The 19,896-nt window shown below is 42.4% G+C and overlaps 1 protein-coding gene across 2 annotated transcripts in view; it reads right to left on the reverse strand.

Annotated features, from left to right (window-relative positions):
* Window positions 1-19,896, reverse strand: part of pelp1 (proline, glutamate and leucine rich protein 1) — a 40,575-nt gene that overhangs the window by 2,500 nt on the left and 18,179 nt on the right. For both annotated transcript variants that reach the window (XM_061709667.1, XM_061709666.1), the window contains exons 11-18: window positions 14,192-14,305; window positions 12,794-12,944; window positions 12,519-12,672; window positions 12,343-12,398; window positions 7,734-7,864; window positions 5,762-5,864; window positions 4,547-5,105; window positions 1,427-2,451 (exon numbers count right to left, since the gene is read on the reverse strand). In XM_061709667.1, the coding sequence (XP_061565651.1) occupies window positions 1,427-2,451; window positions 4,547-5,105; window positions 5,762-5,864; window positions 7,734-7,864; window positions 12,343-12,398; window positions 12,519-12,672; window positions 12,794-12,944; window positions 14,192-14,305 (2,293 nt within the window). The remainder of the gene's footprint in view (window positions 1-1,426; window positions 2,452-4,546; window positions 5,106-5,761; window positions 5,865-7,733; window positions 7,865-12,342; window positions 12,399-12,518; window positions 12,673-12,793; window positions 12,945-14,191; window positions 14,306-19,896) is intronic.

The following is a 19,896-nucleotide window of genomic DNA, read 5'->3' on the forward strand; positions in this document are numbered from 1 at the left end:
CACAAAAAACAACAATTTAGTGCTTTTAAAACCCATCATTACGACGGAGTATTAGGGCCAAACGAGACACGATACGAGACTAAAGTTGTAACATTACGAGAATAAAGTCGTAATATTTTGAGAATAAAGTCGTAATATTATGAGAATATAATTTATGAGAACTCTTCTCCCTGTGTTAAAATGAGTATTGAGCATCTTGTGAAGTTATATTTATATATTTATAATATATTTAATATTACGACTTTATTCTCGTAATATTACGACTTTATTCTCGTAATTTTACAACTTTATTCTCATATTTTTATTACTTTATTCTCGTAATTTCCATTTTTTTTGTCTTAGTTTGGCCCTAATACTCCGTCATACATCATAATTAAAAACAAACAAAAAAAAGGAGATACAAAGAAGGTAGCAATGTGGATCACGTTAGTGTATTTAACTTATTAATATTGCTATAATAGTTGTTTAGAATAGAATAGAAATTCTTTATTATCATGATATGATGAGATTAGGCTTAAGTGCTCGATCCAAATGTCCATGAAAGCCTTTTTAAGTTAAAACATGCAAATCCATCCATAGCTGGGTAAAATCAAGGTCCTGGATCTTTCACACCAGAGTTCCTTTATAACCGTAGATAAAACCACCTGGTCCAACCCGAAAAGGCCTTGAATGTATGAAGTTGTAGAGATTTCTCAGTCACAGTCCGGACAACCAATACTGGAGTTGAGGGGGGATGAGGGGGGACGGCATCCCCCCCCGAAATAAAAACGGTCCAAATCATCCCCCCCTGAAATAAAAACGGTCCAAATCATCCCCCCCTGAACTGCTATTTCAACATTTACAGTCATCACCAGAAAAATAACTTATTTGACAATTTTCACCTGTTTCAAGTCCATTTTCACTTGAAATAAGTAGAAAAATCTGCCAGTGGAACAAGATTTATCTTCTCATTACAAGCAAAAAAAATCTTGTTTCACATGCAGATTTTTCTACTTATTTTAAGTGAAAATCTACTTGAAACAGGTGAAAATTGTTGTTTTTTCCAGTGATGAGTCTTGTTTTAAGTGTAATGAGATTGTTTTTTTACTAAAAATTAGACATTTTAACTAGAAATAAGACAAATATTCTTGTTAAGATTTTGAGTTTTTGCAGTGTAGGAAAGGATCTATTTAGGTACAAACATGTACATCATTTACAGTTCAAAATGGTTCTGTACATGTAGTAAATATCTAATCTAACAACAGAAATATCTGCGGCTTGCATATCTTTTTTTTTTAAATAGAGCGGATGCAGCTTATATGCAGGTGCGGCTTGTAGTCCAGAAAATACGGTATTTGAAGTTGTAGAGATTGCTCAGTCACTCGATCTGGACAACCCATAGAAAAGCCCTACAATGTTCTGGTCTAAATGATTTACAGGCACCTACCTGCTGACTTTGACTGGCTGTGTGTTTCTCTGCAGCAAATTCCATCTCTATTTCCTTGGCCCCTTGTTCCCATAAGCTCATATCCTGTTGAAGGGCCCGGACCGGCCCGGCCCCCTCGTCACTGGTTTCCACCCTCTCCTCCAGCGCTCCCCCAGTCACACACAGGATCTGTGGCATGGTGGGATCGTCCATGCTTTCATTCTCATCCTCCTCTCCTTCCCCCTCCTGCTCCTCCTCCAACACTCCTATGCTCTCCACCTCCTGCACCTTCAACAGAGTCCTGCTGGTCTGAACTTCCTCTATCCCTCCTTCTGTATCTCCATCCCCACTACACCCAGCCATCCCTTCCCCGTCCGCCGCCGCTGCTGGGATCACGTTCCCCTCTTCTATCTCCACATCTCCTGACTTCTCCTCCGCCCCCTCCAGTGGCGGCATGTCTCCATCCTCCTCTTCTTCTTCCTCAAGTTCTTCACCCTCTTCTTCAAAGTCCTCGTACTCCTCCCCGACGTAAAACTCATCGCTCCCTTCTTCTTCTTCCTCCTCGTCTTCTTCGTCCTCATCCAGCCCGTCTTCCTCCTCTTCCTCTTCTTCCAGCTCTTCATCGTCGTCCATATCGTCCTCGTCTTCCTCCTCCTCGTCGGTGCTGTTGATGTTGATGATGGTGGACTCTTCGTTGCTGGCCGGTGCGGGCGGGTGTTGGAGACTGCGTCCCTGCTGACTCAGCTGGTTCTGCAGCTGGTGCACCTGGTGCGGCGGCAGCGTCAGCGACGCGGTTTGGTCCGCGTTAGGGGGCTGCATCAGCATCTGCTGGAGCTGAGGTTTTCCAGACAACGAGTCCCCCAGACCCCCCAGGGGATCGGAGGCCGTGCTGGAATTCAAGGATGGAACCAGGGAAACCACCGAGGCGCTGGAGGAAGGGAAGGCGTTGATGGGGTTGGTGGGAGTGGTGAGGTCGTCGGGGAAAGATGCTACGTTGGTTGCTGCTGCTGCTGCCGTGGTGGGGTCTGTGGTGACGGAATCTCCCCCTGGGAAAAAATGGAGAGATATGGTATCATAGGTTTGGCCCAGGGGTCAGCAACCCAAAATGTTGAAAGAGCCGTATTGGACCAAAAATACAAAAAACAAATATGTCTGCAGCCGCAAAATTAGTTGGAACTGGGGGAAGATTTTTTTTTTCATTATGCGCTTCGAGAAAAAAGTCGGAATGTCGAGAAAAAAGTTGAAATGTCAAGAAAAACGTCGAAATTTTGAGAAAAAAGTCGAAATGTCGAGAAAAAAGTCGAAATTTCGAGAAAAAAGTTGAAAGGAAAGGAAAGGAAAAAGGAAGAAAAAAGGGGAAAAAAGGAGAAAAAAAACAAGAAAAAAAGAGAAAAAAAGGAAATGTCGAGAAAAAAAGTTGAAATGTCAAGAAAAATGTCGAAATTTTGAGAAAAAAGTCCAGTCAAAATGTCGAGATTAATGTTGAAGTACAATCTCGAGAAAAAAGTTGAAATGTCGAGAAAAAAGTCGAAATTTCGAGAAAAAAGTCGAAATGTTGAGATTAAAAAGGAAATAAAGGAAAAAAGGAAGAAAAATAGGGGAAAAAAGGAGAAAAAGAAGAAAAAAAGAGAAAAAATAAAAAAAGAAGAAAAAAGGAGAAAAAAAGAAGAAAAAGAAGAAAAAAAAGGAAAAAAAAAGGTCAAACATTTTTGAAAAAGCTCCAGGGAGCCACTAGGGCGGCGCTAAAGAGCCGCAGGTTGCTGATCCCTGGTATAGCCTATACATGGCTACAAAGCTACCTGTCTCTGTGATGAGCTAAAAATGTGTAGATCTATCCACAAATTCAAAAAAAATTTTAAACTTAGGGCAATTGATAAATATAAACTATGACCAAGAGCAGCTTCTCCTGTAAATCCTCTATATCACATGCTTTTGTTGTAATTGATCTCTGTAATACTTTTTATTTTGATTTGTTGTGATGTGATCTATTGTAAAAAAGGGTAGGCATTACATAAGCTACGGCTTCAGTCTACACCAGGGGTCGGCAACCCACGGCTCTTTAGCGCCGCCCTAGTGGCTCCTGGAGCTTTAAAGAAAATGTTTGACCTTTTTTACTTCTTTTTTTCCTGTTTTTTCTTTTTTTTCTTCTTTTTTCTCCTTATTTTCTCTTTTTTTCCCTCTTTTTTTCCTTTTTAAAAAATTTTTTTTTCCCTTTTTTTCTTCTTTTTTTTACTTTTTTTTTATCTTTTTTTCTTCCTTTTTTAATCTCAACATTTCGACTTTTTTCTCAAGATTTTGACTTTTTTCTCGACATTTCAACGTTTTTCTCGACATTTCGACTTTTTACTGAACATTGACTTTTTTCTCGACATTTTGACTTTTTTCTCAAGATTGTACTTCAACATTAATCTTGACATTTCGACTTTCTTCTTGAAATTTTGACTTTTTTCTCGACATTTTGACTTTTTTCTCGAGATATAAAATACAAAATACTAAATAAATACAAAAAAAAATATATCAATCTATCTAGACCAGGGGTCGGCAACCCGCGGCTCTAGAGCCGCATGCAGCTCTTTAGCGCCGCCGTAGTGGCTCCTGGAGCTTTTTAAAAAATGTTTGACCTTTTTTTTCCTTTTTTTTGCCTCTTTTTTCCTTTTTTCCTCTTTTTTTCCTTTTTTTCTTCTTGTTTTTTTTCTCATCTTTCTTTCTTCCTTTTTCCTTTCCTTTTTAATCTCGACATTTTTTCTCGAAATTTTGACTTTTTTCTCCAGATTGTACTTCAACATCAATCTCTACATTCTGACTTTTTTCTCAATATTTCGACTTTTTTCTCGACATTTCGACTTTTTTCTCGAAGTGCATAATGAAAACAAAAAAAAAAAATCTTCCCCCAGTTCTAACTAATATAGATCATGCAGCATGTGTTTCCTTCATTCTAAGGCTTATACAAGACTTTTCATTTTTTGCGGTTCCAGACATGTTTGTTTTTTGTGTTTTTGGTCCAATATGGATCTAAAACATTTTGGGTTGCCGACCGCTGGTGTACACCTTTTTAGGTTGATTTATTTATATATCCAGCTTTACTGTGGTGCGTGTTTTGATTGACTAATGGACCAAAATAAAACGAACTAACTAACTAACCTGGCAACACGACCCCAGCCCCGCTGGTTGAAGCAGAAAGCATGTTTTGAGAGTTGGCCGTGTCGTCCTGCTTGTTCTCCATGTCCAGCATCCCGGGAGGAACGATGACCACGCTGTCGTCCGAGTCGCTCGCCAGCGATATCTCTACGTCATCTGCTTCCTCTTTGTCGTAGCGGACAAACACGGGTCTCTGCCCCTCTGGGGGACCGAGGCCAGCGGGATCCTGCTGATGGTGCGAGTGAGGGGGAAGCATCAGGTCTCCTGGAGTCGGGGCCTGGCCCGGCAGTCCTGGAACCAGGGAGAGGTGGTTCTCCAGAGATCCCAGCAGAGACGTAGGGCCCAGGCCCAGGGAGTGGCGGGTAGGGAAGGGAGGACCGGGGGCAGGACCTCCTAGGAGGGTTGGTAACGTTAATCGAGGGGCAGAGCCCTGAGAGGAGAGGACTGAAGGAATGCTGGTGGGTTTCAGGGTGAGGGGGGGTAGAGGGAGGCCGATGGAGGGCGTGCGTGGATGAAGCATCGAGTTGCAGATGGTCTGGGCCTCGGCACAGAATGAAGAAACCTGAGAGAATGGAAGGAGAGGGGGTGGGATAAAAAAAACTGTTAAAAACTTAAATAAAAATGCTTTCTTTTTCATTTTGCTGCTGCTTGTGTTTGGGGTGGTTCTGGTTCTGTTTGGGGTTAATGAACCTCCGTGTGGTTCAGGGTCATTAATTAACTACACTAGAGCTGCAGCTATCAAATCATTTGGTAATCAACCATTCTATCGAATATGCCATCGATTAATCAAATAAAACTTACCTTTGCTTTATTAAAGTCCAATTATAAATATACAACAGATACATATACATATATGTAAACATACAGGACTGTCTCAGAAAATTAGAATATTGTGATTTTCTGTAATGCAGGATGTAATGCAACAATTAAAGCTGCAAGCAGCGATGAACGGGCCCTCGCGCGTGCAATTTTTACCAATTAAGGTCAAGGACTCAAAACTAAGTCCGATGACACCACCCACGACTCTTTATGTCAAACCATTCAAAAGTTATAGCAGAAAATAGGGACAACCAATCAGAAGAAGGGGCGGGGTTAATTTAAGTATCGTTTTCTGTTGTGTTTTGTTGTCTGATAAAAATTAAAACTCTAAAAATTTGTAATTAAAAGCAGTTGTGATATTTGTGACCACACAATAAGTTTCTGACACTAAATAGTTACCTTGAGGCTGTGGTCGATGCGTCCGTTACTGAAGATAGACACAGCACAGGTCAGAGGTGGAGGCCAATACGGTGACGGGTTCAGGACCAGAGCCAGGAGTAATCTTTAGAACAAAAGACAAAAAATCTTACTCAACTAAAACATAAAGATTACATACAACTAGAAAAGGCTGCATTTCCTTTAAAAACGCACGGTTGAATGCTGTCACACTGAATGAAAGCTAAACGAGAACAAAACTTTGCTGAAAACAGATAAAACAGAGGTTATCATTCTTGGTCTAGAGCATCTTAGCAAGGGATTAGATGGTGTTGCGATTCTTCCAGTGCAACTGTGAGAAACCTTGGTGTTGTTTTTGATCAGGATTTGTCGTTTAAACCGTATGTTAATCAGGTTTGTAAAATAGCGTTTTTCCATCTCCGTAATATTGCAAAAATTAGGAAAATCCTCTCGCAGAGTGATGCAGAAAAACTAGTTTATGCGTTGGTATCTTCTAGACTGGATTACTGTAATGTGTTGTTAGCAGGATGTCCAAGTAATTTGCTGAATAGGCTCCAGCTGATCCAAAATGCAGCAGCACGAGTACTGACAGGAATCAGCAGGAAAGACCACGTCTCTCCAGTGTTAGCATCGCTCCATTGGTTACCCGTAAAATTCAGAATACAATTTAAAATTGTATTACTTGCATATAAAGCCCAAAACGGCTTAGCTCCGCATTATTTGCAAGACCTGATAGTGCCTTATGTTCCTGGCAGAGCTCTCCGTTCACAGAGTGCAGGTTTACTCGTAGTTCCTAGAGTATCTAAATGTAGATTTGGAGGGCGGGCGTTCTGCTATCAGGAACCGTTACTATGGAACCAACTTCCAATCTGGGTTAAGGAGGCTGACACCACCTCCACCTTTAAAACTAAACTTAAAACCTTTCTGTTTAGTAAAGCCTATAGTTAGTGTTTAGTAAACCTCTAGCTGGTGTTAGTAAACCTCTAGTTAGTGTTTAGTAAACCTCTAGTTAGTGTTAGTAAGCCTCTAGTTAGTGTTACTAAACCTCTAGTTAGTGTTAGTAAACCTCTAGTCAGTGTTAGTAAACCTCTAGTTAGTGTTTAGTAAACCTCTAGCTGGTGTTGGTAAATCTCTAGGTAGTGTAAACTCTAGTGTGTTAGAGTCAGTAGTCATAGCTGCAGCTATAGAACAAAACTATAATAGTTAGTCTCAAATATAGCTTTGTGGTAGATATGCTGCTATAGAGCTACGCTGCAGGGGGGCACCGACATGATCCACTGGGCGGTGACCATCACCCTTCTTCTCTTCTCATTTTCCATTTTTATAAATATCTCATAGCCATCATTGTTGTCCATCGTTCCTGTAGTTTCTTGTGCCCTTTTTTCTCTTTTGTGCATGTTTGCAGGCCGGAGCTTCAGGAGCTGCATGCTAGCCTGCGGTCCCCCCCGGTCATCCCGTTGCTGCTTCCACCTGCCTGCCGTCCCCGACCCCCCCAGTGTGGCCTTCAGCAGGAGAGTCCCCCCTTATGAGCCTGGTCCTGGTCCAGGTTTCTTCCCTCCTAAAGGGGAGTTTTTCTTGCCACTGTTTGGCTTAAGGTTTTTCTCCCACTAGGGGAGTTTTTACCTGCCCTTGTTTATGTAATAATTGCTCGGTGGTTTAGGTCTCTGGAAAGCGCCTAGAGACAACTTTTGTTGTATTAGACGCTATATAAATAAAATTGAATTGAATGTTGCTTCAGACTCAACTGTCCAGCCTGTGTGCTGCACCTTGACTCTCCTGATTGCGCACCAGTTAAAATAAACTTTGGTGATCTCGAGCTCACTGATGTTGTAGCTTGTTAGGGAGCTGTACTTTACCTTGTGCAATTTATACAATCGCCACAACAAACCCTTTAAAATTAACTCTGTGGTGATGGACCACAGAATCAGAAAGGATGTCACTGTTTTCATACAAAGGATGCGAGTTAAACTAGTACCTGTACAGCTCTCTCCTAGTCAGAGCACTGCTGAACTGCCCACTGATGCCCCCTGCAGATTCATATGCGCTGCTACTGGACTGCTGCTGCTGCAAACGCACACACAGTGGCAACACCACTTCATGGAGTCGCTGAAACAAAGTTAACACAGAGCAGAAAACCACAGTGTTTATTTCATTTTGAAATAGAAAATATCCTATAAATTAGTCAGCAGTTACATGACAATGACACATAGTAAAATCATGTCACCTTTTACAGAAATCTCATGGAAGATTAAAACGGCAGCAACACAGGCAACTGTACTGAGTAATTTATCTGTGCAAGCCATTAGTCCTACAAAAGTAGGTGATTGAAATTCCAAGTTTTGCTATGGTTGAATGTGGCCAGTGACTTCAACTGTATCCCTCACCCATCCCCTAGTTTGGTGGCTGTATAAAGGCAACAATCCCACGGACTCTGTTAGTAAATTGTTTGCACAATCTAAAGGCTGATTTAAGGTTCTGGGTTAAACCAACCCAGAGCCTACGCCGTTGCCGTGACGCCGCCGTGAACCCTTCAAACTTCTCCGTCACTCCATTTCTCCGCGGTGCAGTACCCCCCCAGAGCGCTAGGGGGTTGCATTCTTTTCCGCAGAAAAGAAAAGGCGATTCATGCTGGAAAACCCTCCAATGTGGCTGAATTACCGTATTTTCGCGACCATATGGCGCACTGTGTGGAAAGGCGCACCCTCAGTTTTGTGTGTCATTTTTGGTTTTAAAACACACATACGGCGCACCGACCCAAAAGGCGCCGTCTACGGAGACGGAGCTGCACACACACGCGCTGCAGAACACACACGCGCTAAAAATACAGCGGAAGCAAAACTTAGTTTGATATTTTATTTCACTTTTCACATCAATCAAACCCTTCAAAAGGTTCATATTCTGTTTCTGCATTAAAGAATTTAAAAAAACCACCGGGTTGCTGCACGTAAACCTGTCTCAGCCACTGATCATCTCCTCATCCATCCAGCCCTTTTCATTTCACTCTGGCTGGAAAAGTCTCTTTAGGGAACGCTTTTCTTTTAAAAATCACAATCGGCGGCAGTTTCTGTCCATCAGCGTGGCAGGCCAGCACAAGACTAAATAAACTTTTCATACCCCGTTGTGCTGCGGATCCCGACCGCGGCGGTCCCGGGTCCCGCTCCCCGTCTGCTCCCTCGCGCTGGACCGGGTCCCGGGTCCCGGTCCGCCCCCCCCCCCGCGCTGGTCCCGCGGCGGTCCCGGGTTCTGCGTCCCGGGACCCTCGCGCTGGACCCGCTCACACACACGCGCTGTCGGGGATCCGGTACCGGGTTGTATGCGACAGGAGCTCCGTTAATTCAGCTGCGCCAGTCCGAATTTCCAGACCTGTCTCAGCTTCTTGATCATCATCATCCCTTCATCCAGCCCCCTCTTTTCATTCGCCCTTATAATGACTCCGGCTGGAAACGTCTTATGCAAAGTTTTTCTTTTAAAAATCACCATAGGTTTCTGTCCATCAGCTGCGCCCGGCCAGCACCACATAAACCAGTAAGCGTGTGTGTCGCGCCGCGAACACACCCGCGCATGTCGGGATCCGGTACCGGGTTTGTAACCGACAGATTTGGCTGCAAATTCCGGAGGGTGAAGCTGATCCAACCTAAGACGTACCCCAGAAATCCCTGCTCTTAAAGCGGCCGGGAACCAGGTCGATCGGACCGCTTTGGGAACCAGGAAGTCGGCTGCAGCAGCGCACATCACCGCGGCTTTAACCGGGGAATGTCACCGGTTCCGACCAGCCGGGACCGGAGAAGCCCACATGGACTTTTAGAAGGGGCTCCCGGGGAAAGAGCACCGGCATTTCAGCCGGATCTGCCCCGGGGAACCGGCGATCGGACCCGCAAACCCACGGCAGGTGCTTCCTCGGTTCCGACATGCAAAACACACGCGCGTTGCAGAACACTCACACACAAGTGTGCTTATTTAAATAGAGCAGAGCAAAACTTAGTTTGATTGTATTTTATTTCACTTTACACATCAAGCAAATCCTTAAAAGTTTTCATCATCTGTTTCGCATTAATCAGCTCAGTGGAGTCTCATTCACGTCGCACGGGGGCTTCACCCGCCCCCTTCTCTTTTTACCGTTCTCATGGTGGCCGGCCTTACATTACCGTAATTCAGGTAATAGACACGGCGCACCGTTTCAAAAGGCGCCCGGGACATTTAAAAAAAAAAAAAAAAAAAAAAAAAAAATGTGCGCCTTATGGTCGCGAAATTACGGTACAACAATTTTACTGTTATCGTCGTCTCTAGTTGATTCTTTGTTTAGCTTCCGGCTCTTCCGGTCACAGTGAACAACGGCGACCGAGAGAGAACCGGAACTGGAAATGCGTCGCTATCAGTGTTGGGGGTAACGCGTTACAAAAGTAACGCAATTACAGTAATGTATTACTATTTGCTGTAACGCAGTAATATAACGCATTACTAATAAATTTTCGGTAATATTTTACTCGTTACAATCTAAGTAACGCGCGTTACAATGCATTTTAACCCGTTTAGCTGTTGTTTTTTAAAGAATTCACCAACACCGCGTCCGCGAGACATCCCGACAACAGAAAAAAGCGTTGGGAACGCGGCGCAGCGGAACGTAACGCCGCTGGACACTGTTTGTGTGGGGACTGTTCAGTGAGCAGAGCCGGCAGGGAAAAGTCAACAGTGCGGCGTGTCCGCGTGTAACTTAAATCTACCATGGTCTCAGCGTTAGGGCTCGGCCAAGTGAGGCTTTATTAATATATGGGCTTTATACATTTATTAAATATATATGAGCGCGGAGTCTGCGAGGAGCTGCGCGCGGCGAGGAGCACGAGCCGGGCTCACAGTCAGTCGCGCTCTGAGAGCGGATTTATGGTTCCGCGTTAAATCGACGCAGAGCTTTCGCCGTAGACAACGCAGTAGTTCGCGTAACCCACGGCGTAAGGCCTGCGTTGGTGTAACGCGGAACCATAAATCAGCCTTAAACCACACCTGCAGCCCATCAGGAGGAGAGGTTAAAACAGCTGCGAGTTGTTGATTGCTGGTTCGTTTTGTTAACTCTGAGAGCTTTATTGGTTTGTTTGTTAGCTTGCTGGTGTTTTTTTTCTCTCTGGGAGTTATTTATGAAGAAGTTCTGAGTTCCGTGTGAGCAGTATTCGAGTTGAGGGGGGATGAGGGGTGATGTGATGGCACCCCCCCTGAAATAAAAACAGTCCAAATCATCCCCCCCTGAAATAAAAACAGTCCAAATCATCCCCCCCTGAAATAAAAACGGTCCAAATCATCCCCCCTGAAATAAAAACAGTCCAAATCATCCCTGAAATAAAAACGGTCCAAATCATCCCCCCCTGAAATAAAAACAGTCCAAATCATCCCCCCCTGAAATAAAAACGGTCCAAATCATCCCCCCCTGAAATAAAAACGGTCCAAATCATCCCCCCTGTAAAACTGCCATCCCTCCTTTCCATCCCTTATGTCATTTCATCAGTGAATGTGGTTTTACTGCTATTTCAACATTTAGAGTCATCACCAGAAAAATAACACCAGAAAAATAACTTATTTGACAATTTTCACCTGTTTCAAGTTAATTTTCACTTGAAATAAGTAGAAAAATCTGCCAGTGGGACAAGGTTTATCTTTTTTTGCTATTTTGTTGAAAGTAACTCAAAAGTAATACACAAGTAGTGTAACGCATTACAATTCAGATATAGTAATATTGTAATGTAACTAATTACTTTCAAATGACAGTAACTAGTAATATATAATTATATATATATATATATATATTATATTTTGGATGTAACTTGCCCAACACTGGTCGCTATCAAGCAAACCAATCACAGCCTCTCGGTCTGCGTTGGGTCTGCGTCGCCTCGACGCGTAGTTACATTTTTTGGGAGGCGCATGTCAGGCTACGGCGTAGGCTACGGAGAGATTCCTGCGTAGCCGCGTACTCTACGGAGTAGGTTTAACTCAGAATCATAAACCAGGCTTAACCCTTGTACTGTCTTCGGGTCAAAATGACCTAATTCTCCTTCCTTCTTTCCTCCTGCTCTCTCCTTCCTTCTTCCCTTCCTCTTTTCTCCCATCCTTCCTTCTTTTCACCCTTCCTTCCTCCATTCTTTTCACCCTTCCTTCCATCCTTCTTTTCTCCCTTCATTTCTCCCTTCTTTCCTTCCTTCCTCCCTTCTTTTCACCCTTCCTTCTTTCCTCCCTTCTTCTCACCCTTCTTTTCACCCTTCCTTCCTTCTTTTCTCCCTTCTTTCCTTCTTTTCACCCTTCCTTCCATCCTTTTTTCCTCCCTTCTTTTCTTCCTTCCTTCCTTCTTTTCACCCTTCCTTCCTCCCTTCTTCCCTCCCTCCTTCCTTGACCCAAAGACAGCACAAGGGTTAAGCAACTGCACTTACATTGCATTGTAAAATAGCAAAGGGTTATGAAGATGGAAATAGGGTTTTCAAAGTAAATGCAATAAATGTTCATTTCAAACATAGTTTACCAATGGTTTGCTCTCGGTAAGAGTGAACATTTCTTGGGGTTAATAAACCAAATTAACATTTTTGATATGTAGTTAACATTACCTTGTGCACATCTTCCTTTAGCAGCGTACCACTGGTCTGGATGATCTGTCTCAGTGCTGTATGTTAAAAAAAGAAAAAAGAGGAAAAACAATCTTTTCAGACCAAATTAATGGAAAGCAGAGGGAGAGAAAAAAAGAAAGGAGGTTGGATATATACAAAATGAAGTGTCTTCTCACCTCTAAGAGCTGAAACACATGTATCTTGATTGGACAGAAGCTCTCCTTTACTCAGAAGTGACGGCCCCACTGCATCTGCCATCACCAGCTGCTTCGTCCTCCGAGGGCCGGGTTTCCCTCCGGGAACCACGTCCACGCACAGCCCTGCCCGGAGCTGGACAAGAGCAGGAGGACACAAGCAGTACCAAATTAACCTGCTATTTACCTGCTATTTGAAATGGCCATTTTACATAGCAGGTAACAAGTCAGTTTCAAGATATTTTCTACATTTTTACCTTAATGGAATCTGCCCCTGGTGTGATGTCACCCAGCAGGTGGCTGAACAGCAGTTCTGCGTGGCCGGGGGTTCCCTGGAGGATGCTGGCAGAGGCTCCACCCACTTGAACCCACAATTCTAATGTTCGGTACACAGATACCCTCACCAAGCTGCAGGACCAAGGAAGAGGTGGAAAAAAACACAAGTGAATTATCACATTATGTACAGTGCTGCTCTTCAAGTTGTTTTCCGTTTCTCATCACTCATTACAAACAGTCTCCTAACAGTGCTGACTATAGAGATCACATATCACATACCTGCTTTCTTATCAAGTTTTGATGTGTAGATGCTCAGCTCATTCTTGAACGAACTATAGAGATCACCGTTTTACACTTGGCATTGCATTTTAGTGCTGCTTTCTATTGTCTAGGACAAGTAAGACGTGATTCTGCCCTGCCTCCGTCATCACTCTCCTCCCACCACCACGCTTAGCTTAGCCGACTAGCGGCTAACCGGAATGCAACAATGGGACCGTCTATGTTGTTTCACACGGACGGCTTCAGGTGAAGAACTGCACATGTGCAGCCGATGCACCCGCGATGAGACCACGTTGTACTGTGAGTTACGTTGAGTGTTTAATAAAGTTCCCTGTGAGTAAGGGTAATACTCAACCATCCAGTTTGTATAATTAAGGAAGATAGAACAAACTGAAACACGGAACAGCCGGCTGAGCAGTGGCAGCCCGGCGGCTGCTCCGCCCCCAGGGTGCACACGCACCCTGCTATATATATATATATATATATATATATATATATATACACACTCAGACTCCAGGGCTAGTCTACTGCACATTTTAGATGTTATAATAATTTGTCATGAAATAAAAAAGTTGTCATTTAAAAAAAATAAAGATTTTATTAATTAATTTTGTATTTATTTCATTGTCATATTAATGTATTCAACTGAATATTTCATAATGTAATTATTTAATTTTTAATGAATTGGCGTTCCATACGACTGAGGCTCCTGTTTGTCAAATGGATAAATAGTTAAATTACCAATATGTATTGTTTCTTCAAACTGCACTCATCCAACCCACCAAACACCCAACAAGAGTCCATGGCAAAATTAGCTGAGAACATTTGACATTTTTATGTAAAGAATTTATGTAAAAACTAGCAATTGCTACTTTTACTCATTGTCAGATCACTGATCAAATTTTATTTTCTTATCAAGTTTTGATGTGTAGATGCTCAGCTCATTTCCTTCCTCACAATTGGACACAGATATAATTTTGTAAACTTCTACAAAACCCCTAGGTGTTTGTGGATTCTTCTTTCCCCTACAACAGTGAAACTCTTGGTGACAACTATAGCAATCATCAGTTAATCCAACATTGTAGAAGCCTGTCCCCTACCTGTAAGCTCTCTGCTGCCCCACGCTGGTTTCAGGTTGAGGTGTCCAGGCAGAGAGAGTTTGAGAAAACAGCCGTTGTATAACAGCAGCGTACTGAACCATGCCGCTACGAACTCTGGAAAATAAGAGGAAAGCACCACACAACATAAATGTTATTTTCAGAGTAATGTTTTTTTTTTTTTTATTTATTTATTTATTTATTGGCTTTGTCTCGAACACAACAAAACCCAATCAAATTAAAAGCATCAGAATAAAAAAAAAAAAATAAAAGCAAAACAATTTAACAGTCTCATTCAAAAGTAAAACACAAATCAAAACAATGTGTTCGAGAGGGAACAGGAGGAAGCAGAACGCTTATTTAGTCCTGTCCCTTCCTCACAATATCATATATAAACTATAAAAATTAAATAAAGTTAAAAGAAAAAAAAATATAACAAAAAATAAATAAATACAACACAAACAACCAATAAGCAATATCCGTAATTATAATCATAATTGAACCGGTCTCCTCAATATCCTAAATTCCAGAGTCCATCTCCCAGTCACCTCTACAATGATCCACGAACAGCCTTGAATGCTGGCAGTTATATTTGTATCATATATACTCCATTCACAATAAAACAAAATAATAATCAAAGAAATACATATGTAATGTGAATTACTTTCCTTAGAGGTCCCCATTATTATACTTGTCAAGAATTGCTTTCTTGTATGTGTTTTTAAACTGTATAGAGTTAGTACTATGTTTGATTTTATCATCAAGACCATTCCACAAAGTTACCCCACAAACTGATATGCACATAGTTTTAAGAGTAGTGCGTACACATGGTTGTTTAAAATGTAATTTTCCTCTCAGACTATATTGTCCTTCATTAGCTTGAAACATTTTTTGAATGTTTTCCGGCAGTGAATTATTTCTTGCTTTGAACATTATTATTGCTGTTCTAATTTTCACTAAGTCCATAAATTTCAAAGTCTGTAATTTAAGAAATAGAGGATTGGTGTGATCGAGATACCCAGCATGATTTATTATCCTTACTGCTCTTTTTTGCAATGTGCATATCCTTTGTAAGGTGCTCTTGTAAGTATTACCCCAGATTTCAACACAATAGATCAGATATGGTAATATGAGTGCACAGTACAGATTGTATAGTGTTGTTTGGTTCAAGATGTGTCTACATTTATTCAGCACTCCAATACTCCTTGCCATTTTAGAACACAGATACCTAATGTGGGCCTTCCAGCATAACTTGTGGTCTATTAAGACACCCAAAAATGTGTTTTCATAAACTCTTTCTAATACAACATTATTCATTTCTATTTGAACATCTTCATTCATTTTACGATTTCCAAATAACATAAATTTAGTTTTCTTCAAATTCAATGATAACTTATTTGTATCAAACCAACATTTTAATTTAACCAATTCATTCGTGACCACTTCCACGAGCTGCGGCAAGTCTTCTCCAGAACAAAAAATATTTGTGTCATCCGCAAATACAACAAACTTAAGTACCTTTGAAACTTTACAAATATCATTGATATACAAAATAAAAAGTTTTGGGCCTAAGACTGACCCTTGTGGGACACCACAGGTAATATTAAGACTCTTTGACTTATGCTGACCCATCTGCACAAATTGACGCCTGTTTTTAATGTAGCTCTTAATCCAATCAGATGCAACCCCTCTTATGCCATGCCGCTCCAGTTTTTTTAGTAGTATCTCATGATCAATTGTGTCAAATGCTTTTTTTAGGTCAACAAATATTCCCATAGCATATTTCTTATCCTCTATACAGTTTGTTATTTCCTCTACCAACTCAATTAATGCCATGGAAGTTGATCTGCCCGACCTAAACCCATACTGACTGTCCATTAATATATTGTTTTTTTCAATGAAATTATCCAGTCTTGTAACAAAAAGTTTTTCGATTATTTTTGAGAACTGAGAAAGCAAGGATACAGGTCTATAGTTGGTGAACAGGTGTTTGTCACCATCTTTATACAACGGAATTACTTTAGCCACTTTCATTTTTTCTGGAAATGTTCCTGTTTTGAATGATAAATTACATAAGTGAGTTAGCGGTTTCACAATTCCATGTATTATTTTCTTTACAAGAAACATATCAATATCATTCCAATCTTTTGATGTCTTACTTGTACACTTATTTACAATATCTATAATTTCCTTACTTTCTACAGTTCCCAGTATGATTGAGTTTGGATTTCTCTCCACCCATTTTTCCTCAGCAAATTTCTTCCCGGAGTTTTTTATTTCTTTGGCCAGTTCAGGACCCACATTAACAAAGAAATTGTTAAATCTATCAACCACTTCATTCCTATTAGTAATTGTTATGTCTTTGTCCGTAAACCATTCAGGGTAGTCTGGTTTGTTTTGTTTTTTTCTAATAATATTATTTAATATAGTCCATGTACTTTTTATGTTATTTTTATTATTATCCAATAATTTATTATAATAATCCTTCTTACATACCCTCATAATATTAGTTAATTTGTTTTTATATTTCTTATATTTAACCTCCGCCTCTTTTGTTCTATATTTTATAAAATGCCTATACAGAGTATTCTTTTTCTTACAGGCATTTTGCAGTCCCTTCGTCATCCAGGGGTTTTCAGAATACTTTTTGTTACTAGTACATTGTTTGATTGGACAGTTTTTGTCATATGCATTTTTGAATATGTCTAAAAATAATTCATACGCTTTGTTAACATCAGTTTCTTCACAAAGTACTTTCCAATTATAATTCATTAAGTCATTTCTAAATGCTGTTATCGATTCCTCAGATCTTACTCTCCTGTACTCAACTTCTTTACACGACCAGTTCCTTTTGTAGCTACATTCATGAATCACAAAGACAGGCAGGTGATCACTAATATCATTAACTAATACTCCGCTTACAGTATTGTCCATATTGTTTGTAAAAATGTTGTCAATCAAAGTGGCTGAGTGGGATGTTATTCTGGTTGGTTTTATGATTGTTGGAAATAAACCCATACTGTACATTGCCTCAACAAAGTCATCTGTCATTTTATGCCTGCTGGGATTCAACAAGTCAATGTTAAAATCCCCACAGACATATTTGACTTTTTGCTTTTCTTTAGTGAACACCTTTTCCATATTTTCTATAAAGATTCCAATGTTTGACCCAGGTTTCCTATACACACAACTGACAATTACATTTTTCTTTTTTTCCATGCATATTTCAATAGTAATGCACTCCATTACATCATCAATGGTAACCGACATATTGTTCACAACCTTATATCTGAGGCCTTTATCAACAAATAGAGCCACACCTCCTCCAACTTTGCTTTCTCTACTAATGTAATTCAGCTCATATCCCTGCAAAACAAAATCTGTGCCTCTTCCTTCGTTAAGCCATGTTTCTGAGACGGCGATAATATTAAAATGCGTTTTGAACTGTGATAAATATTCTTTTATACTTTGGAAGTTTGTATATAAACTTCTGCTGTTGAAATGAATAATATGTATCCCATGTTCAATAGTAATATTATTGTTAAACTGCTTCTCTGTATAATAACAGCAACTGGTGTTTATATTTTTAAAAAGATTATATTCTGGATCTATATCCTGTTCATATTCTATTAAGTTTTGTCCCAGGTTGAGATGCTCAATATACTGAAAATCATTTATGTTATCAGACATGTTTGTGGTAAAGATGAGAACAATAGCAAAACAAACAAAAAGAACATTTAAAAATATCTAAACTAAACATTACTACCTATTCACTAGGTTATTCAGAATCATGAACATATTTGAACTAATGGTTACATAACTTATCCAGCTGCTCAGTGCTCCTAATACATATCACTTTGGCCTGTTCAGGACTACCATTTAATTTAACGAACACCTTGCAATTTGCAGTCCACGTGGACTGAATTTTCCCCTTCTTTTTCAGGAACCGTGCTTGTTTTGCTATATCAGCATTTACTTTAGTGAGATGCTCGTTAATATACACATTTGTGCCCTTCAATTTCCTGCCCTGCTTAAGCAGGTCAGTTTTGTTCTTTCTGTTAGCAAAACGGACAATGACAACTTGTTTGCCTTTTTGGACCTTTGATGGTATAATGTGACATGCTTCAATGTCCACCCTGTTTATAGAGATGTCATTGTCATGAAGGAAAGTTGTTACCTGTGCCTCTGTTGATTCATCATGTTCATCAGTGTCGTCTTGTTGCACTCCTTTCAGGGCCTTGGCATAAGATCGTGGCTTGATCGACAGACCAGTTATAATGACATTGTTCATTCTCGAGTACTGTTCTAAGTCCGATACTCGGTTCTCAAGGAAATTAATTTTGCTCTTTTGCTCCTCATTCTGTTTCTTGAGCTCTTTAATTTCATTCATCAGATTTAGTATTGAACGTTGCTGGTTGGCTATATTTGCCAGTTCTTCAGTCATCATGCTCACAGCATTCTTCAATTCCTCAATGTCTTTTTTAATTTCCTTAGTGGCCATCTTGCCACCAAAAGCCGCAATTTCAATTTAGAAGCAACTGCAGGGCGTGGCCTGGTGGCTAAACTGCTGCAAGGCCTGGGCCTGGGCCTGGTTGCCGTTGGTCGGAACTGCCGTTGGTCGGAACTGCCGTTGGTCGGAACTGCCGTTGGTCGGAACTGCCGTTGGTCGGAACTGCCGTTGGTCGGAACTGCCGTTGGTCGGAACTGCCGTTGGTCGGAACCGCCGTGGGTCAGAACCGCCGTGGGTCAGAGCCGCCGTGGGTCAGAACCGCCGTGGGTCAGAGCCGCCGTGGGTCAGAACCGCCGTGGGTCAGAACCGCCGCTGGTCGGAGCCTCTGGTGGTCGGAACCGCCGTTGGTCGGAACTGCCGTTGGTCGGAACTGCCGTTGGTCAGAACTGCCGTTGGTCGGAACTGCCGTTGGTCGGAACCGCCGTGGGTCAGAACCGCCGTGGGTCAGAACTGCCGTGGGTCAGAACCGCCGTGGGTCAGAACCGCCGTGGGTCGGAACCGCCGCTGGTCGGAGCCTCTGGTGGTCGGAGCCGCCGCCGGTTGGAGCCTCTGGTGGTCGGAGCCGCCGCCGGTTGGAGCCTCTGGTGGTCGGAACCGCCGCTGGTCGGAGCCTCTGGTGGTCGGAACCGCCGCTGGTCGGAGCCTCTGGTGGTCGGAACCGCCGCAGGACGGAACCTCCGCCGGTCGGAGCCTCTGGAGGTCGGAACCGCCGCTGGTCGGAGCCTCTGGAGGTCGGAACCGCCGCAGGACGGAACCTCCGCCGGTCGGAACCGCCGCTGGCTGGAGCCTCTGGAGGTCGGAACCGCCGCAGGACGGAACCTCCGCCGGTCGGAGCCTCAGATGGTCGGAATCGCCGCTGGTCGGAGCCTCTGGAGGTCGGAACCGCCGCAGGACGGAACCGCCGCCAGTCGGAGCCTCTGGAGGTCGGAACCTCCGCCGGTCGGAGCCTCTGGTGGTCGGAACCGCCGCTGGCTGGAGCCTCTGGAGGTCGGAACCGCCGCAGGACGGAACCGCCGCCGGTCGGAGCCTCTGGAGGTCGGAACCTCCGCCGGTCGGAGCCTCTGGTGGTCGGAACCGCCGCAAGGCGGAACCGCCGCCGGTCGGAGTCACTGGTGGTGGCTGGGGCTGTCGCCGCTGGCGCGACGGAGAAAATCGCCCCCGCGTGCACTCACACGTGCGCTGCTGCTGCTGCTGCTGC

Source organism: Cololabis saira, chromosome 20, assembly GCF_033807715.1.
Source record: "Cololabis saira isolate AMF1-May2022 chromosome 20, fColSai1.1, whole genome shotgun sequence".
Taxonomy (NCBI): Eukaryota; Metazoa; Chordata; class Actinopteri; order Beloniformes; family Belonidae; genus Cololabis; species Cololabis saira.